The 21,849-nt window shown below is 40.2% G+C and overlaps 2 protein-coding genes across 2 annotated transcripts in view; one reads left to right on the top strand and one right to left on the bottom strand.

The window, feature by feature from the left end:
- The window catches only part of LOC136249075 (uncharacterized), a 29,311-nt gene extending 10,508 nt beyond the window's left edge, over window positions 1–18,803 (bottom strand). Inside the window, exons 1-4 of the mRNA XM_066040983.1 lie at window positions 17,121–18,803; window positions 16,816–17,068; window positions 8,928–9,036; window positions 8,743–8,877 (exon numbers count right to left, since the gene is read on the bottom strand). Of these exons, the coding sequence (XP_065897055.1) occupies window positions 8,743–8,877; window positions 8,928–9,036; window positions 16,816–17,068; window positions 17,121–18,720 (2,097 nt within the window). The 5' untranslated portion in view covers window positions 18,721–18,803. The remainder of the gene's footprint in view (window positions 1–8,742; window positions 8,878–8,927; window positions 9,037–16,815; window positions 17,069–17,120) is intronic.
- On the top strand, window positions 243–4,867 carry LOC136251569 (uncharacterized). The gene is made up of 2 exons (XM_066044036.1): window positions 243–4,115; window positions 4,224–4,867. The coding sequence occupies exons 1-2, from the start codon at window positions 243–245 to the stop codon at window positions 4,665–4,667; spliced, it is 4,317 nt and encodes a 1,438-aa protein (XP_065900108.1). The 3' UTR covers window positions 4,668–4,867.
- Window positions 18,804–21,849: the final 3,046 nt, after the last annotated feature.

Here is a 21,849-nt window from a genome sequence, read left to right on the forward strand (position 1 = left end):
TTTTGTTGTATAAATAGGGCATTTAAATGTATATTGTTGCCTTCCAAATTAGCCCTCAATAAAGTGAACTGTTAAGCTGCGATTCTTCCTCGGATTCTTCTTGCCCTGATTCCTCTGGCGGCTGGCGTGCTGTTACACCTGGTGACAGGAGTGGTCGATTCGTTCTACGGCTACTAAGCTTGCTAGCTAGCTCGCGTATGCTGCTCTCGGGGAGGAGCTACCAACCTGAGACAGAACCAGCAATGTCAGAAGTAGTAGAGCTACTGAAGGCCTGGATGGAGGAATCCCACAGACAAGAGGAGAACCGTAGAGAAGAACGAGAACTCTTCGAGAAGGCACGACTAGAGGAACGTCGCCAATATGACAAAGAGAGACGCCTTGAACGGGAAACCAGCAGGAGGCACTATGAAGAATTAGTTCGAGGGCTAACCGAGGGAAGGCCGCGTCGTGTAGAGGTGGGACCAGAGTCACTAAAGCTTACGAAACTGGCTGAGAATGATAACATCGAAGCTTTTCTCACCACCTTCGAGAGAGCTGTGGAAGCCCATGGCGTGGACAGAGACAAGCGGGCAGCAATTCTAGCCCCTCAACTTACGGGGAAGGCACGATTGGCTTATGCTGCAATGGGCGACCACGACGCAAAGGACTATGACAGAGTGAAAGCAGCCATTTTTCGTCGTTACGACATCAATGAAGAGACCTACCGACGACGATTCCATGATGTGAGGCCAAAGGAGAATGAAACTCCTGTGGAGCTTGTTATCCGTATCCAGGATCTGGCAGAAAAGTGGCTGAAGGGACGTGCAGATCGCCAGGCAGTGGTCGATGAGTTGGTGAAGGAGCAATTTGTGGAGGTCCTGCCTGGGGAGATTAAAGTATGGGTCAAGGAGAGGAAACCGCGGACTAGTGAGGAAGCTGGTCGACTGGCTGAGGACTACAGACAAGCCAGGAAACGGGATCTTTGGGTTCCTGGTATGGAGCCAAAGAAAAGCAGCCAAAGGACATGTTTTACCTGTAAGCAACCTGGTCATCTGGCGAGAGACTGCCCTACAAAGGTGGCAACTGGAGTGTCCTCAAAAGGGGAGGATGCTACGAAGGGAGAGACTGCTGTAAAGAGAGAGAGGAAGAAATGGGAGGACAAGCCCTTAGTATGTTACAATTGTGGAGGTAGGGGGCATACGTCAAGGCAATGCCCAAGTGGCTCATTTTATTGTGGGGCAAGGAGTCCTTACAAATCCTCTAAGAGTAAGTTTTTGAGTAGGTGTGAGGGTATGGTGGAAGGTCAGTTGGTATCTGATATTGTATTAGATACTGGTTGTTCTAGGACCTTAGTCCATAGTGACCTTGTCAGTGACGAGAAGCTGAGACAGGGTGAGGCTGTTACAGTCCAGTGTGCTCATGGGGATACTGTGGTGTATCCTCTTGCCAATGTGGAGTTGGAAGTGCATGGACAGGCTGTGTCAGTGGAGGCTGCGGTATCAGAGACTTTACCACAGTCCGTGTTGTTGGGGACAGATGTTCCTGAGCTGTTGAATTTGTTGAGAGCCAATGATGGTGGACAGGCCCTCATGGTGATTACTAGACGTCAGGCCCTAGCACAAGCAGCCCAGTTAGAGCAAGGGGAATCAACTGATTCTTCCAGTAGTGTAGAGCCTGTACAGGAACCTCAGGTAGCCACGGGACAACCGGAGGAGCAAATGAGTGTTTCTCCTAGTGTGGATAGCAACGAGCAGTCTGTGTTGTCAAGTGAGTTTGATTTTGGTGATGACATGTTTGTTGATGATAGGGCTGTAAGATCAAAGAAGTCACGATCAGACAAGAGGAAGGACCGGTATGAATGGGCATGTCTTAAGAGGCTTCAAGAAGATATCCCCAATGTGAATCAGTCTAAACAGGAGCTGTGTAAGCTGCAGGATGAGGTTCCGGGCATTCGGGATATGAGGGGGAGAAGCCCTAAGCAGTTTGTTGAGCAAGATGGTCTGCTGTATCATGTGTGGACCCCGAAGAAAAAACCAGGGGAAGCTGTAGAACAACTGGTTTTACCAGAGCAGTTCCACCAGATAGTGTGTAAGTTGGCTCACACTATCCCACTAGCAGGTCACCTTGGTAGAGACAAGACTGTTAAGAGAATCAGTAGACGGTTCTTTTGGCCAGCTCTATTCCGTGATGTGGCAGACTACTGTCGCCGATGCCCTGAATGTCAGCGTACTGCAAAGGGAAGCCATCGGAGAGTACCTCTAATACCTCTACCAATAATGAAGGAGCCTTTTGAGCGTATAGCTTTGGACATTGTTGGTCCTTTGCCCCGCAGTAGAAGAGGTAACCAGTATATATTGGTAGTGTGCAACTATGCTACTAGGTATCCAGAGGCCATGCCTCTTCGTTCCATTGATGTAGGTACAGTGGCAGAGCACCTGATCCAGTTATTTGCTCGTGTGGGCATTCCAAGAGAGATTCTGTCGGATCAAGGCACCAACTTCATGTCGCAACTTCTTAAGGAGTTGTACAACCTCTTGCGGATACACCAGATCCGTACATCTCCTTACCATCCGCAGACTGACGGATTGGTAGAGAGGTTCAATAAGACCCTGAAGTCGCTCTTGAGGAAGCTTGTTAATAAGGAAGGACAAGACTGGGACAGGCTGCTTCCTTACATTTTGTTCGCTTATCGTGAGGTTCCCCAGGACACAACAGGATTCTCCCCATTTGAGCTTCTATATGGAAGAGAAGTTAGAGGTCCACTCGATGTGCTTAAAGAAGTGTGGGAAGCCGACAAGAAGAGTGATGAGAGTGTTGTGTCACATATTCTCTTAGTACGTGAATGGTTGGAGGAGATGACTGAGCTGGTGGAAGAGAATGTTAGAGCAGCACAGGGGCAGCAGAAGAAGTGGTATGATCAGACAGCTAGGCAGAGAGAGCTACAGCCAGATGAGGAGGTACTTGTGTTGTTACCTACTAGTAGTAATAAGTTGTTAGCTCAGTGGCAAGGGCCATGTCGCATACTACGCAGGGTAGGTAAGGTGAATTATGAGGTGTTGATGCCAAATAAGAGGAAGAATGTATTTCATGTAAATATGCTGAAGAAGTGGTATCCACCAGTAGCTACAAGTTTTTGGTCAATTGAACAAATGGACATGGAAGAGGAGTTCATGCCCACATGGAAGTGTGAGGGTAGTGATGCTCCCATTGTAAGTGACCAGCTGTCTAAGCAACAGTTGAGGCAGTTGTATGACTTGCTGGCGAAGTTTAAGATGGTGATGAGTGGTAAATGTGGACGGACTTCAGTCTGTCAACACCACGTTCACATTAGAGGAGATACTCCAGTCCGTCAGCAGCCATACCGGTTGCCACATGTGTATAGAGAAGCTGTAGAAAAGGAAGTAGAGACGATGCTGGCTGAGGGCATTATTGAGCCCTGTAGCAGTGAATGGGCCTCACCAGTTGTGGTTGTTAAGAAGAAGGACAACACCATCCGGCTGTGCGTGGATTACAGAAGACTTAATGCTGTGACACGGGTTGATGCTTACCCGATGCCACGGGTGGATGATATCCTGGACCAGGTGGGTCAGGCTAGATACATATCCACTCTAGATCTGGCGAAGGGATATTGGCAGGTGCCAGTTGCTGTAGAGGATCGTCCCAAGACTGCTTTTATCACACCCCAGGGGTTATATCAGTTCCGTATGATGCCATTCGGTCTGTGTGGGGCACCGGCTACATTCCAGCGCATGATGGATCATGTTATTAGAGGAATGAACAAGTTTGCCAGTGCCTACCTCGACGACCTCATTGTGTTTAGCAGTTCTTGGGAAGATCACCTGGAACACCTCCAGGCAGTGTTGAAGCGTCTTCAGTCATTGGGTTTGACAGCTAAACCTTCTAAGTGCCAGTTGGCTATGACAGAGTGTAAGTATTTAGGGCATGTGGTGGGGAATGGAGTGGTGAAGCCAGAGAGGGGCAAGCTTCAAGCAATAGCCCAGTTTCCGCTTCTGACAACCAAGAAGCAAGTGCGATCCTTCCTTGGATTAACTGGCTACTATAGACGTTTTATTCCTCACTATGCCACTATTGCTACACCTCTCACCAACCTCACCAGAAAGTCAGTTCCAGAACATGTGAGTTTAGATGATGAAGGTAGCAAGGCCTTTAGTAAGCTAAAGGAAATAATGTTGTCATCTGCTGTTTTGAAAAATGCAGACTTCACTAAATCTTTTATTTTACAGACAGATGCCTCCAAAGTAGGGGTTGGAGCTGTCCTGAGCCAGCAGGATGATCAGGGACATGATCACCCAGTATCCTTCTTTAGCAAGAAGCTTCTACCTAGAGAGCAGCGGTTCTCGACAGTTGAGAAGGAGTGCTTGGCTGTCAAATTGGGTATTGAAGCTTTTGAAGTTTACTTGCTGGGCAGAGAGTTTGTGATTCAGACAGATCACAGAGCCTTACAGTGGCTCACAAAATTCAAGAATCACAGTAGTAGACTGATGAGGTGGAGTCTGGCATTACAGCCATATATCTTCCAAGTGCAACATAGGAAGGGTACTGATAATGCTAACGCAGATGCTCTCTCCAGATTACCATACTGGGAAGATGTCTCAACAGAAATGTGTGATACTAAAGAAGGAGGGAGGAGTGTGATAGAGAAGCTGAATGGAGTGACACTCACCTGACTGACTGACTGTTGTCACCTGATTTTTATTTTGTTATTTGTATCACTACATGACACGTCATTGAGGTCACTACATGTTTTGTTGTATAAATAGGGCATTTAAATGTATATTGTTGCCTTCCAAATTAGCCCTCAATAAAGTGAACTGTTAAGCTGCGATTCTTCCTCGGATTCTTCTTGCCCTGATTCCTCTGGCGGCTGGGGTGCTGTTACAATCACTGTGAAGAGGTACACATGGCAAATGTATCTTTTGGAATTCCTTTGAACTGAGGTGTGAAAGTGTCACATTGGATGTTGTGTGATATGATTATTTTTTGATTAATTGATATCACAAGAGCAATCAAATGCATGCATCAACATAAGACCATTGTGATCGTGTATTATATTGTGAAGTAACATCTGTATACTACACTTCATGGTATATACTTTAGTAGTCCAAACCAATTATTGATTAGTAGAGTGCATACAAATACATACACCTTGCATTTACAAGATCCTGTAACTTTTTAGATAAACACACTATTGAAAGATATCATGGTGCAATTACAAAATCAAGTTTATTGGTTTGTGATTACTCCTTGATCAATAATATCAAGTGCATTTGCATACATCAATCTATCAGTTTAGATGCCAAGTATATTTAGTGCATGCATGCTGATGTACTACTACCAGTATAGTACTACAATACTCACAAACTAATACATATTAGCTTTAGTAACAAGCACATTTTACCACGTACAACCTATATTATTTCCAGAAATAAGAAAGGCAAAAGCCTATCAAGTCCTGATCCTGTGATAGTTTATACAAACACTTCTAGTTACAATAAAGTAGCATTAAGTCAATATAAAAATAAATTATCTTTGTTGTGCTCATCAAGGGTAGTTTCGAATTCATTTATTGAACATAACAAGTGTATATAAACACTTCCATTTGCTTTTTATGGCTAATAGGTTCTTATTTATAGCTATAACTATAAGAGACTTTCTCAGTCCCTCTTTATGATTCAGTAAAGTTTGTCTGCTATAACAAGTTGCATGTATTTTTATGGTAAACATGCAGACTAAAGAAGCCAGGCCTTGTTAAATCCAATCCAGTCTGTATTTATTACATATGTAATCTCATGAGAACACTCTTACTGCTAGGTAAACATTTAAATCTACGTATATAAAGTGTAAGATATTTCAAGTAACGGTATATGTGAATATAAAACAAATCCAATGGTTGCATTTGTATTGGCATGGTTGATTACTCACCCAGCATAGGCTATTAGCCTAAAATGGAAGTGTTAAATATTAGCTGTAACATGGGTACTTGGGATTTTTCTGATAGGTATGCCCACAGCCCTCGAGCATACATTTCAGGCAAATCCCTTATACCCATGTTGCAACTATTACATAGGCATGATTTTGTATACAATGTATGTTTCATCACGATTCCTTCAATGGTGGTATGATATATGCTAACATTTATAATGTCACTGGTTATTGAAAATGCCACATGCACATAGATGCACCACATAATAATCATGGTTTGTTTTAGTGACCTTACTGATGGAACCAGGTGTGACAAAAAGTGTTGCAGTTTATATATGATATTAGCACTTGATTTGCTGCTGTAGCTGAGCATTTATGCAGTTCATGAGGGTGGTCTGTCATATCATAACATGTATCCCATTACATAATGACTTGGTGATCATTGCTTCAACTGCAAACAGGTTAGCGATGTTAATTGAGTTATTATAAACGGTCCTAGTCTGTAAAGTAGTGAAATTTCATGTTTGGTTTCTTTTAGGCCGATTTTTGCATTTACAGTTATATAATGGCTTTGCGGTTGCTCTTGTGTAAACCACAACTCAATAATCGAATTTCTTGTTCTATAACGAGTAAATTGATATATAATTTTATTATATGGTGTGTAAGTTATAGCAGTTTAGAAGCAGTAGATTGGAGGTCTCTACAAATTTGGCGGTGAGGACGTTAAGTTAGAGTAGGGACAGTGTATAGTGCTGCAACATGCACAGTAGGGATATTCACTTCTTACTGTTTTACAGCATTCGGACATTACGTACTACTCCGATCCAACTTGTTTCAGTACTTTTATTGCAGCACTAACACTGTCCCTACTCTAATTTAAAATTCCTACTTGTTTGTGAACTTTTTTTGCAAGCTCAAGACTACTAAATAGCCTGCTTTTCACAAAACCAGTCACAATATTATATAGAGTTAATCACAGCACTATATACTAGACTATGACTTATACAATAACAACTGGTTAGTGGGCTTGGCTCTACACAAGCCTGCAGACAATAACAGATATGGATTTGTGCATACCTACAGACTGATAAATGGGCATGGCTGCCATATACCTACAGACAGTAATTTACATAAGTAGGTGTGGCTCACGAAAGAAGCAGGGCTACGCTATGACATGTTATACACATCCACATCATTACACTAATTAATTTAGCATGTGATCCAATCCAGGTCAGACCCAGATAATCTGCAAAGCGGGGAGCTGGATGACCTGACTCAGTTTTAACGTAGTTACTAAACTAAATTTATTGACTTACACGTGCATGGCTAGTTTGCCACGAGTTGCTCTCACTGATCAATATCAACTACCAACTTTGAAGACCACTGAGCCATGTGTGCTCAAATAGTTTGGTGCAACCATAGATAATATACGACTCTAGGAACTCAAAACTCTAGAACTTGTTTGTATATTAATATATCTATGGTGCAACGCTAAACTAACCACGTGTACTCGAATAGTTTGATGCAATATACACCCATAGATGGAAGCCCTACTGTAATCTGTTAACACTATCAGCGGTAGAACCTTAACTAATGGCCATGGTAAAGAAGGATAAAAGATAAGACAATAGCACAAGCATTATATGTTTTAAACATTGGACCTGGGGACCAGGGATCCAAGACCCAAATTTTCAAGGAATTAATTTTACATACTTCACAATGTTTATATACATTCTGTACTTTTACTGAAGACTTTTCCTTTATTTAATTGAAAACCTGTATTTGATTGAAAAATAGGGTTTAATTAGATGTAGGCATTGTGCAAGGAATCATCATGATGACAGGACAGAAAGAATGATCTCGGCTATTTGAGACTAGCCACTGTGACTTGCAAAGGTATCTAGTACAAGTATAGAATGTATAAACATTGTGAAGTATGTAAATTTCCCAAAAAAATCTGCCAAATAAGATAGAAAATCTGAGCAGTTGGACGAGTGAAGTAGTACTCGAGTGCTCACAAAGGGTGGGAGGCAGGGGTGGAAGTCCAGGCACAAGATTACAGGGCTGTGCTGGCTCCTTAGTGGCTGATATGGACCAAAAATCACACAGAAAACGCATGTCCAACTATATGAGTCTGTCCACCTGTGCACCACTGATTCTCATGAAGCCAGGTCCTTCATAAGGCCAGAAATTGTCATTCGAGCTTGCCACACCACCCAGAAAAGATGTCAGCTTTGAGCAGTTTGAGTAATGCTGAGGGTCAAAACTAATAGACTGGTAGTGAAGCTATCCACTTGTGCTGTTAGTTTGATTTTGCTTGATGTGCGATTTGGATCAGTTTTGTAAAATCTGGTCACATATGGTAATTAAATTTTGAGGTTCAAAGGAAGATTATTCAATTATACCTTCCTTAATTAACAACAAAGTTTGGCAAATATCTAGAGTATATATGAGAGACAATAATATAATTCAATTAAAGTTTCACATCAGAATTTTAAAATGTGATATATGTATGCTATACCAAGTTCATAATTTGTGACAAAACCAGGCTTCCATACACATACAGTTTTATGATTTTGAGAGATCGTAACTCAGTGAAGGAATATGGCATCATCATCAAATATTCACCTGTAGTTGTGTAATTTTATGGAAGCATTATGTGAAAATTTCAGGTCTATAACATGCTGGAACCTCATGTTACAGTTAGTCAAAGTCATAGAATTGGATGTGTGTGAAAGCCTGGTTTTGTGAAATTCAGTCACATTTATTCAAAATCAAAAGGTAAACAATTGTTTAATTTACTGCAAATTTTTTAATTACCTTTTTGGCAGCATACTTTTTCCTCTGATGGTATATAGTGAATACAAATCCATTTCCTCCTTTGCCTATCTTAGAATCAGTTGCTTTACTACTTGGTAGTGGGTATTGTATAGTCCCAGAGAAGTTGCCATCACACTAACGCATATAGACTTAACAGAAGGCATTTCATCATGTACAGCACTTACAGTATATATTACGTAGCCTGGGTTCCTACAGTTCTCACGGAAATGTACTGATTTTCCATAATCCTCTGCTTTGCTTCTATGGTTCAATTCTTCATTGACAAAATCATGGCTATAAGATACATGTGTAAGGTAAAAAGTAAAAATGACAATTTTTTCAAGCTAGTAGAGATCATTGCAATAAAAAGTGCTTAAAGATTGTTACCTAAGTGCAAATTTAATTTACCCACATGATTAGTAATAATTCAGCATGGCTAAGTTAGGAATTAAATTTACACTTTAGGTTAAGTTATCTCTTGTTTAAGCACTATTTATTGTGATGATTCTCACTAGCTTGTAAAATTCCTAACTTTTCCATATAATAGTTTGTCAACTTGAGGCTATTTTGCGTAGTTTTCAACTATGTTCTGCATGCTGTAATGCAGAGAACAATAGGTTAAGGCTACCCTGCACACAATCTTTTTACTTCAACTGTTGGAGGTGTGATGCAAAAATGGACAGTTTCCATTTTATTTTTATGTGATAGAAAAAACCATTACAGTGTGCAAAATAACGTCCGGATACGGGACAATTTCTGGTCAATTACAGCAGGTGTCAGGCCATGATTGAATTTTGTCCAGAAATAGTGTCCTTTCAAAGTGTAGCAGAGTTTATATTGGGTGGGAAAGGATATTTAGTGGAATGACAGAAACGGTGGAATTGGCTAAATGATCATTTCCAGATTACAGACAGCCTAAGATCACTATAAATAAGTAGCGTGAAGACTCAATAACTGTTAGCTAGTACTGTTAAACACAATGTAGCTAGCTAGAACTCACCATAATTGAAGCACATGCTCTTTGGAATGCCAATTTCTCCAGTGCAAAACTAACATCTTAGCATCATAACCACAACATTAGGCATAATAAAAACAATCCTTGATCTGCTCTTAAACTATAGTTTCATTAATCTGTCAAATTGCAGCACACTGTATTCGAAGGGCATGTTACAATAAGCGTCTAGCCAACATTTTCACGTGATTGAAAGATGACATGCACATTTACAACACAGAGTGGCAATTAATTTCATGAGAATTTTAAAGAACATTCTAGCAGAGGGTTATGTGTAATAATGTACTTTGGCTGGGCGCTTATTGTAACATGCGCTTTGAATACAGTGTGCTGCAAGATGACAGATCGATAAAGCTACGTACAGTTTAAGAGCAGTTCAAGGATTATTATGCCTAACGAAGCTAAGCTGCAAGTTATACACTGGAGAAATTGGCACTCCAAGGGAATTGTGGTGAGTTCTAGCAAGCTACGTTGTGTTAACAGTACTAGCAAACAGTTATTGAGTCTTCATGCTACTTATGTATAGCGCTCTTAAGCTGTTCATAACCTGGAAATGACAATTTAGCTGTTTCCACTAAATCTCCTTTCCCATATTGGGCTAGGAGGGAGGCCAGACATGAGGGTATTGACATGTAATTAAGTTAACTACAAAGGTATGCCCAAGATATACTCTGAGGTTAACGGTGTACTATGCAGTGCCAGTCTACTTGTCTCAGTCACCGGGATGGTATATTTAGTGGAATGGCGGAATTAGCGGAAACAGCAGAATTGTTATTTATAGATTATGGACAACCTTAGAACACCCATCATCAGTTAGCTACTCACTGTTACATATATCTAATCCAAAACAGCCAAGCTGTAAAAAAAGTGTGCGGCCCTCAGAAAGGCTATGGTGAAAAAAGATGTGAAATCCAAGGTGGCGGCCAAGAAATGGCTGTGATGGTAGGTTAATGGTAAAAATTTTAATAACGACAATTCAGGTGAATTTTTGTGCCGCTTCACAAAATTTACCTAAATTGTCATTATTAAAATTTTTACCATTAACCTACCATCACAGCCATTTCTTGGCCGCCACCTTGAATTTCACATCTTTTTTCACCATAGCCTTTCTGAGGGCCGCACACTTTTTTTACAGCTTGGCTGTTTTGGATTAGATTTCATTTCTTTTTGTATTTGTATACCCCAAAGCCGGCCTATGGCCAGCTTTGGGACTTTTTAACCTATGTTTTTTTCTTTACTACAGGAAGAAGAAAAGATGAAGTAGATGTACTTTAAATATTTTATCAGTAAATGTACAAATTATATATGCTGTATAATACATATGTGACCGGATTTGCGAAAAGGGGTCTTCCACACACATCCAATTTGCCAACTTTGACAATTGATAACTTCAGATTGGAAAGAGCTATTGCCTTGAAATTTGGACAGTGGTGAGCACCACTATAGCTGAATACATGGTGAAAGGTTAATATGTTACTTGAACACTGAGTTATGGTCTCCAACGTTTATGGAATTGGATGTGTGTGGAAGACCCCTTTTCGCAAATCCGGTCACATATATTGATTACAGAAATCTCCATGGTGGTTTCTTTGTAACTGAACACTCTACAAGGTGACTTCTTCTAATTGCTCTCTCTACAGGGTGAATTGTTTGTAGCTGAACGATCTACAAGGTAACTTCTTCTAGCTGATCTCTCTACAGGGTGATGTGTTGTAGCTGAATTCTGTATAGGTGATTTGTTTGCAGCTGAGTTCTTTACAGAATGGTTTCTTTGTAGCTGAACTCTCTAAAAGGTAACTTCTTCTAACTGATCTTTCTACAGGGCAATTTGTTTCTGGCAGAATTTTCTACAGGGTGATTTCTTTGCAGCTGAACTCTCTACATGGTGGTTTCTTTGTAGCTGAACTCTCTACAAGGTAACTTCTTCTAACTGATCTTTCTACAGGGTGATTTGTTTGTAGCTGAACTATCTACAAGGTAATTTCTTCTAGCTGATCTCTCTACAGGGTGATTTGTTTGTAGCTGAATTCTGTACAAGTGATTTGTTTGCAGCTGAGCTCTTTACAGAATGGTTTCTTTGTAGCTGAACTTTCTACAGGGTGATTTGTTTGTAGCTGAAATCCCTACAAGGTAACTTCTTCTAGCTGATCTTTCTACAGGGCGATTTGTTTGTAGCTGAGTTCTCTACAGGGTGTTTGTTTGCAGCTGAATTGTCTACATAGTGGTTTCTTTATAGCTGAACTCTCTACAAGGTGACTTCTTCTAGCTGATCTCTCTACAGGGTGATTTGTTTGTAGCTGAACTCTCTACAGGTGATTTGTTTGTAGCTGAACTCTCTACAAGGCGATACTTCTAGGTGATCTCTCTACAGGATTCCTTGTTTCTAACTGAACTCTCAACAGGGTGATCTGTTCATAGCTGAACTTTCTACTGGGTGATTTGTTTGCAGCTGAACTCTCTAAATGGTGGTTTCTTTGTAGCTGAACTCTCTACAATGTGACTTCTTCTAGCTGAACTCTCTACAAGGTGACTTGTTTCTAGCTGATCTCTCTACAGGGTGACTTGTTTCTAACTGAACTCTCTACAGGTGATTTGTTTGTAGCTGAACTCTCTACAAGGTGACTTGTTTCTAGCTGATCTCTCTACAGGGTGACTTGTTTCTAACTGAACTCTCTACAGGTGATTTGTTTGTAGCTGAACTCTCTACATGGTGGTTTCGTTGTAGCTGAACTCTCTACAAGGTAACTTCTTCTAGCTGATCTTTTTACACTGCATATTTGTTTGTAGCTGAGTTCTCTACAGGGTGATTTGTTTGCAGCTGAACTCTCTACATGGGAGTTTCATTGTAGCTGAACTCTCTACAATGTGACTTCTTCTAGCTGAACTCTCTACAGGGTGACTTGTTTCTAGCTGAACTCTCTATAGGTGATTTGTTTGCAGCTGAACTCTCTACATGATGGTTTCTTTGTAGCTGAACTCTCTACAAGGTAACTTCTTCTAGCCGATCTTTCTACAAGGTGATTGAGTTTTTTGCAGCTGAACTCTTTACATGGTGGTTGCTTTGTAGCTGAACTCTCTAAAAGGTGACTTCTTCTAGCTGAACTCTCTACAGGATGATTTGTTTGCAGCTGAACTCTCTACGTGGTAGTTTCTTTGTAGCTGAACTCTCTACAATGTGACTTCTTCTAGCTGAACTCTCTACAGGGTGACTTGTTTTTAGCTGATCTCTCTACAGGGTGACTTGTTTCTAGCTGAACTCTCTACAGGTGATTTGTTTGCAGCTGAACTCTCTACATGTTGGTTTCTTTGTAGCTGAACTCTCTACAAGGTAACTTCTTCTAGCTGATCTTTCTACAGGGTGATTTGTTTGTAGCTGAATTCTCTACAGGGCGATTTATTTGCAAACTCTCTACAAGGTGACTTCTTCTAGCTGAACTCTCAACAGAGTGATTGATTTTTTTGCAGCTGAACTCTCTACATGGTGGTTTCTTTGTAACTGAACTCTCTACAGGGTGATTTGTTTGTAGCTGAACTCTCTACAGGGTGATCTGTTCATAGCTGAACTCCCTATAAGGTAACTTCTTCTAGCTAATCTTTCTACAGGGCGATTTGTTTGTAGCTGAGTTCTCTACAGGGTGATTTGTTTGCAGCTGAACTCTACATGGTAGTTTCTTTGTAGCTCTACAATGTGACTTCTTCTAGCTGAACTCTCTACAAGGTGACTTGTTTCTAGCTGATCTCTCTACAGGGTGACCTGTTTCTAGCTGAACTCTCTACAGGTGATTTGTTTGCAGCTGAACTCTCTACATGGTTTATTTCCTGATCTCTCTACAGGGAGATTTGTTTGTAGCTTAACTCTCTACAGGTGATTTGTTTGCAGCTGAACTCTCTACATGATGGTTTCTTTGTAGCTGAACTCTCTACAAGGTAATTTCTTCTAGCTGATCTCTCTACAGGCCGATTTGTTTGTAGCTGAACTCTCTACATGATGGTTTCTTTGTAGCTGAACTCTCTACAAGGTGATTTCTTCTATAGCTCATCTTTCTACAGGGTGATTTGTTTGTAGTTGAACTCTCTACATGATAGTTTCTTTGTAGCTGAACTCTCTACAAGGTGATTTCTTCTATAGCTGATCTTTCTACAGGGTGATTTGTTTGTACCTGAACTATCTACATGATGGTTTCTTTGTAGCTGATCTCTCTACAGGACAATTTGTTTGTACCTGAACTCTCACATGATTGTTTCTTTGAAGCTGAACTCTCTACAAGGTGATTTCTTCTAGCTGATCTTTCTACAGGGTGATTTGTTTGTAGCAGAACTCTCTACAAGGAAACTTCTTCTAGCTGATCTCTCTACAGGGAGATTTGTTTGTAACTGAACTCTCTATACATGATTTGTTTGCGGCTGAATTCTCTACATGATGGTTTCTTTGTAGCTGAACTCTCTACAAGGTAACTTCTTCTAGCTGATCTCTTTACAGGGTGAATTGTTTGTAGCTGAACGATCTACAAGGTAACTTCTTCTAACTGAGCTCTCTACAGGGTGATTTGTCTGTAGCTGAACTCTCTACAAGGAAACCTCTTTTAACTGAGCTCTGTACAGGGTGAATTGTTTGTAGCTGAACTATCTACAAGGTAACTTCTTCTAGCTGATCTCTCTACAGGATGATTTGTTTGTAGCTGAACTATCTACAAGGTAACTTCTTCTAGCTGATCTCTCTACAGGGTGATTTGTTTGTAGCTGAATTCTGTATAGGTGATTTGTTTGCAGCTGAGCTCTTTACAGAATGGTTTCTTTGTAGCTGAACTCTCTACAAGGTAACTTCTTCTAGCTGATGTATCTACAGGGTCACTAGTTTGTAGCTGAATTCTCTACATGGTGGTTTCTTTGTAACTGAACTATCTACAAGGTGACATCTTCTAGCTGATCTTTCAACAGGGTGATTTGTTTGTAACTGAACTCTCTACAAGAAAACTTCTTCTAACTGATGTCTGAACAGGGTGAATTGTTTGTAGCTGAACTCTCTACAGGGTGATTTGTTTGTAGCTGATCTCTATACAGGTTACTTATTTCTAACTGATCTCTTGATTTCTGTTCAGGGTGACTGCTCTATTAGGATGACTGCTCTATTAGAGTATCTCGATCTCGCACTTGCTACACCAAGTTGGATTTCGTGTTATAACTCCGTGGCTTTAAGTCTGATTCTTCTACACCATTGAAGAGCCTTTCTAAGATGATAACTCCATCTGTACAGCGATTTTCAAAGCATTACCCCAAGTGGTTTATCTGGTAGGCGTGGCAAGCATAATAATAATAATAATAATAATAATAATAATAAATTAGCTAATCTCGATTGCGTAATTGTTACACACTGTTGAGTTTTTCGCTGTATCTTCCTGGTTTTTAGCTCGATTTCTTTCAAACCACAAAAGGTTTGAGGTTCAATAGTTAACCTATTCACCCACCGATTTTCAGCTTCTTCCCATACGCGGTTTACCCTGTAGGCGTGACAACATATTGGTGTTATTTTTCGTGAATAATCGCTCATAACTCTTTGCCTGTTTATGGTATTCCTGCCAAAGTTGGTACCGAGATGCGCCTTTATACCCCGCTTCTGTGTGCCAAATTTCAAGGCAATCGGATAACGCGTTCGCGTTTATAGCAGTTTTTGTAAGTGTGCGAAAAGAGGAAGAAAAATAAGAAGAAAAAAAAAACGAAGAAACTAAGCCAATTTTTGAAGTCGCATATCTCGGGAATGCCTGAAGCGATTTCGCTCAAATTTGGAATGTGGAGTACTGAAGTTGGAGGGAATGTGCACAGCAAAATGTGTCTTGTTTCATCAAGGCAGCACAGAGCTACGGAGGTGCGAAAATTGCGTTTTCTTTCTTCCTGTCAATATACTCACGGGGTTGCGCGCCGGCTTCTTGGGCCGCACGACACACTACCGTGTGTCTTGATAAATACAGCTACATAGAACTCACCACGATTGAAGCTCATGGTCTTTGTAGTGCTGATTTCTGTCTTCTTGCAGCTTAACATCGTCTGTGGTGATCAATTCTTATAGTACGTTCACGTTGAGCTGAATCCTGAAAAACAGCTGAAAATTAAAAGTGGATGTTTTCTCAACAGAGTTCACATTTCAGCCAACCGGGTGATTATTGGTAACAGCAAAGGTGTCAACAACAGACACGTACAGTTTGGCTTTATTACAAGTTCGGTAAAGAGCTGCAACGGACACTGTAATTATATGGCTTCCCCGTAGGAAATTTATTGTGAAAATTTTGATTGGCCATAAATATTATGTCAAACATTTGAACAAAAAGATTTTGAAATATTTGCAGTACTACAAATGAGCCAAATTTCAAGATCGAGTGTAATCGCATCCATGAGTTATTAAATGTTTTTGAGGATTCAGCTCAACGTGAACATACTATAGTCATCAACACTCCGTATTTTGAAGCACATGTTACTAGAAGCACCACCAAGGGAGTGCTTTTATTTGAAAATCTGTAAACGCCACCCCGAGAAAATAGAGTATGGCCACCCAAGACTAAGCCTGACCATTCAACACCAATTATTGTTCTGCAATTCAAAATGTGGTAATCAGTCACATAAGTTAAAGAACACTCTAGAAGCTCTTATCACTTGTTTGGTACCTTGCTAAAAGGTGCTTCTAGTAACATGCACTTTAAAATACGGTGTGTTAATTGGAAGGTGATGATCAATAAATCATTAAAGCAATTGATGAGGCTCGAGATAAGACTCCAGTCTAAGAATTGATTGCCACAGATGATGGTAAGCTGCAAGAAGACAGAAAATCGGTGCTACAAAGACCATGCACTTCAATCGTGGCATGAGTTCTATGTAGCTGTATTTATATATGTAACAATGAGTAGCTAACTGATAGTGGATGTTCTAAGGCTGTCCATAATCTGTAAATGACAATTCTGCCAATTCCGCTAAATATACCATTCCATTCAATACTTATATGGCACATGAAACATTTGCTGAAGTATGCATCTGGAATTCCCCTACATCTTTACATCACTATTTAGAACAACCTTTCTAGTGGACTGCTGGACTTCAAGGTTAGCTTTGCTCTAGTGATTCCTGAAGTAGTCGGTAGCCTTTCTTTCACCATGAATTTACTATGATGTGGTAAGATAGCAAACAATTTGGTTAGATACACTTTGACATAATTTCCTATCAAAACTGGGTAAGTCGGTTTGTTGTAACCAAAACTCTTGGTGACATCGTGCTTAGGTTTAAGAGCAAGAGCATCTGTAGTTTCAGGTAGCACTGCAGATGCATGGCCTACATATTAACATAAAAATAACCATGATGCTGTAACAGGAGATCAAGGTACCTGTAACAGGCTTCTGATCTTGGGTAAGACCATCATTCATAATGTGTAGCGTTTGTTTGTGATCAAGTGGTTTATGTGTAACATCAGATTCACTGTACACTCCTGCTAAGTTTGAAGCACCCACAATCTCAGCTCTATATGAAGACTGTGCATAATTGAATTGTCGGTTTTCTCTGAAGGATGCAAAAGTTGTCTCATTGCAAGTATCACGAAACTGCTCTAATCCAGAGTTGTTTCTCAGTGAGCCAAAGCCACTATAATCATGTGATCTATTTGTTTTATCTCCTCGCAAACTACCCATTAGCATCATACTTACATTATAGTACACTAGAGTGTGTCCATTAACCATGACCCCACCATTCAAGTGGCTCTCATACCCAATTTGGGACTCTTGTTCTGGTACTACATACTCTTTGCACTGTATTGGTTTATTTCGATGATGTTTTACAACACAAAGTGCTGCCTCTGCAACTGTTAAGTCAATAGTGTTTATCGCTGTCCATTGAAATATTAATTTATCATCATATTGTGGTATTGCATGGCATGGTAAGCAAATTGCTGACAAACAAGTTTCTGCACTACAAGCACTGGTTTCAGCTGCTTTCACTCTGCCGAAGCAAGTGACAGGCTCACAGCTATAGGCTCCCCTATCATCAAATTCCATAGAAACACTGTTTAAAACTGTATCTTTATGATTACAAGCTTCACTGTCATCAGTTTCCTCTTGCTTTGTAGCAGCACAGCAAAGTACATTGCCAGACTTCACAATATCTTTGCTATAAGGTATTCCTTTCTCACGCGATTCTATGCCACTATTACAAATCTCACAATCATCATTACAATCTTTTCCTTCATAAAAAACTTGTTTTGCTTGGCTGTCTCTAACCTCCAATTCTGTGCCACAAGTAATGGGGGAACTGTAGCTTTTATTCTGTTTATTGTCATAAGATGTGTCATTTTCAGATTCATCTTTTTTGGTTTTATTGTCTATTTTGGTATCGTAACAAGCATTACAAACAACAGCTGTTTCAACTTCAGCTTTATCAATCATTCTATTGCTGATAGACTTTGTTGTTTCACCAGACAGTTTCAGCCACCTTGTACCTTCATCATCTACTTCAAATTCACTCTTGTTGGACTGACTCACTTGAACTATTTTATCTACCCTTTCACCAGTACAAGAAATTGATACGGTATTCTCTTCTGCATGCCCCAAGCCCGAGCCCACGCCTTCCCTTTGGAATTTCACCCCTTTTAATCTATCCAAATCTCGAATCTCTTTGTCTTGACGTTCTCCACTGCTGGCATTCAAACTCTTCTTAACTGAGTGCCTCGAGTTTACCGCCTGCAGCTCACTCGAAGGTACTGTGACTCCCTTAAAGGAAGAATTGTTGGTAGACCTCCTGTAGCGTTGTACATCATTATTTAATGTTTTCTTCGTCCAGGTCTTCGTCTGGCAGTGACTACACTGCCCAACTGAGTCAACTCCGATCTTCCTTCTGGCTCGCGATCGCCTTTCGCGATTTACACTATTTGATAGATTCCGGGGAGTTTCAGTGGGCGCCTCATCTAAAAAACTCTCATCAGATTCTGGGGTCATTTCTTCTTGGTTGTTCAGATGGCCTGTGGCGGCCACACAGGTGGCCCAGCACCACTGAAAATGGCTTCGGAGGTTGGGCGTGGAGGGGCACGTGGGTACTGTAATTCTTGCGTCGTCTATCCATATATGGTCTTGCAATTGTGCTAACGTAGCGAAACTACATAATTCTGAATCAGCAAGTCTTGCCTTGCCAACGTGGCCAGTTATCAAGACTTTGATTTCTGACTCAGCCAATAGAACTAGCTATAGCTACATTACCAAGTTTGGATGGATTATGATAAAAAAGTAAAGAAAAGAAAAAAAAAGACTATTTATATAGGGATGCAAATTTAAGGCAACATAGTGCAGCAGTGAAAAGACTGCTGCTGCTAGGTATCATCAAAAGTGATCAACCATAGTATATGGAGTTACTGATCACCTGGCAATTTCAGTATTATTTTTGTAGCTAATATTGCATTTGCTAATACATTTGTATTAAAAAATGCAATATTTCACAAAATACTGAAATTGCCAGGTGATAACACCAATGGTTTTTCCTGGTTTTCTGATGCTAAATGATATAGTAATAGATGGTTGATAACAACTTTAGACGGGCTGTAGGAACTGAGGTGTCCTATAGACCTTCAGCACTTGTAAAGCCTAAAAAACAACAACAACAACAACTTTTGATGATACCTAGCAGCAGCAGCCTTTTCACTGCTGCACTATGTTGCCTTAAATTTGCATCCCTGTATGTCTAATACATTCTGCTTTCTTTTTTTATCAAATTAGTTATTTGGTATAACGATGACAACATTAGTGTGTGAAACTAGCATGCGAAGCATGTCAGGAAATTTTTGAAAATTAGGCTCTCTAAAGGTGAATCTGAGATTGTTTTAAGCAGTTTTTTTAAGTGAAAAATAATGGAATTTCAGACCCAGTCACATATAATGGTCACTTAACTGTAGTGGAAATCCCTTTTTAAAATTCCTGCAACCTTATGTCCATCCAAAGTACAGACAAAGTTGGTAATGAATTAGTTACTGATGTATTCGTTATGCACCTACACCCTTGACCTATCAGTGTCACACCCCACCCCTCGCCCCACCCATAGGCTACAGGGGATTTGACAAAGTCTATAGTACTGGGGCTAAGAAGCTTGTCAAAACCCCCACCTCGATTGAGGGATTTCTATAGGTGATCAGGGGCGGATATAGGATTTTTTGAAAGGGGGGGCTAAGCTGGACAGTGACATAGATAACTAGCCAGACATTAGAAGAGTACCAAGCCTTCTCACAAGGCCCTTGTGGTAAGATTCATGTAGTATATATGCCCCTGTAAAATTTACTTTTCCTAAATCAAAACTGATTGCAATATGCATTGAGTAGCTATCATGCATAGCTACATGATAATCTTTTCATTTGTAGCTACTAAGCATTTAGATATAGCTATATACCATAATGCACCAGCTCCTCTTAGCCATGTTCTAATCAGCTAAATCTGTGAGGCAGAAACATGTATAGCTAAGTAGTAGTGTTGAACGTCACAATTATTAGTATGCATGCTCCTTAGCCTAGTCACACTTTGTTAGCCGTAACACCAATAAAGTGTACTGAAAAGCAGAATGCAGTAAAGGGTACTAGCAACTATTAGCTAGTCCATTGGCAATCCTTAGCAAAGTGCAACTATATTTGCATTTATGGGCTTTCTGATTTATAGTCAACTTAAATTGTTTCCATAGATCTGCTGGGTTATGAAGACTGATCTATAGCTAGCTACAAATTCCAGCAATATAACCCACAGCATGGGATCATATCAGAAGGTAATTAACTGATATAGATTTTACATTCATAGACAGAAGTGAGTGAATATGCTATAGCTGCCTTATGAGACTGTAAATTACCAAAAGACTACAGTTTGCTAAATGGCTGAGTTAGTAGCTACGTAGCTAATTATTATACTGAAGCTGATAACTCTAACCAATTAAATCAACTACGTACCACTTTTTGAATCATAATTCATTTTAAAATATAACACACTGATCACCTCTTACAGCCATAGTGGAAAACACTGCAAATTATCTGAATAAAACAAAACCCACAATTAAAACATTTGTAACTGGAGATGCAACCCACAATTGAAACCTGTTTTTGGAAGAACTCTTCAAGGAAGCTAGAACAGAGTTGAACAATAGGTATAGTTACATAGGCATTATTATTTTGTGTTGGTAGTGATGCATAGTTCCTGAAATAAGTCTGCTTTTGATACACATAGAAGATTTAGGGTTTTATTGGCCAAGTACTAACTTAGAAAGGGAGGATGGAGGGGTTACAGCCCCCTTGCAGGATTTGATTATCTCAATTTTTGGTTATTATTATTATTATTCAAACTGCCCCTGTCATCAAAAGACCCAAGGTGGGGCAAGATGTAGATGTCAATCCCCAGTAGGTGTATTGGGATCCCCGGGGGTGGGGATAGGTGCTAGTGCACTAATAAGTGCACTAGTCAGTGCACTAGTCAGCGGTGGATCCAGGATGGGGCTTTTGGGGCAAATTCCCCCCTCCCTTCCCCCAACTTTGGTGGAAGAGCCATACTTCTTTTGACAGAAGTACACCTTGTCATACCAAAATCAATTTATATAACTCATGAAAACTGCACGTTACCACCATTATTACAAACTCACTTGAAATCAAAGTTAAGACAACTTTCAAACTTTCGTGCATACTTAACGCCTCTAAATATAATTATCATGTTGTTGGTGTTTCATAGCCTTTTAAAGACATCTGCAAAGGCCATAATGAGAAAAATCAATTTGCTAAGGAGTGATTGTTGCTACTTAAAAAGTACAGCAGCTAGTGCTCTCCCCACAGGGCCAGAGGAGGAAAAAATTGAGTTGGTCAAGTCATTGCATATGTTGAAATTGCATGGTTGCCAATGAGAGGAATTGCTGCACAGTATGCGAAGTGCAAAGAATAAGCATTTTCTAGGGGGTCTCAGGGGCATGCCCCCCCAAGAAATTTTTGAAAATTAGACCCTCAGATATGCAATTTTAGTGATATTTCACTGCTAGCTAGCTATATAAATATGTTCTACCCTATACCTTGTTGTTCTTCAGACTTTCTATACTAGCTACAGTATAATAGGCAGGTA

This window comes from Dysidea avara, chromosome 3, assembly GCF_963678975.1.
Source record: "Dysidea avara chromosome 3, odDysAvar1.4, whole genome shotgun sequence".
NCBI lineage: Eukaryota > Metazoa > Porifera > Demospongiae > Dictyoceratida > Dysideidae > Dysidea > Dysidea avara.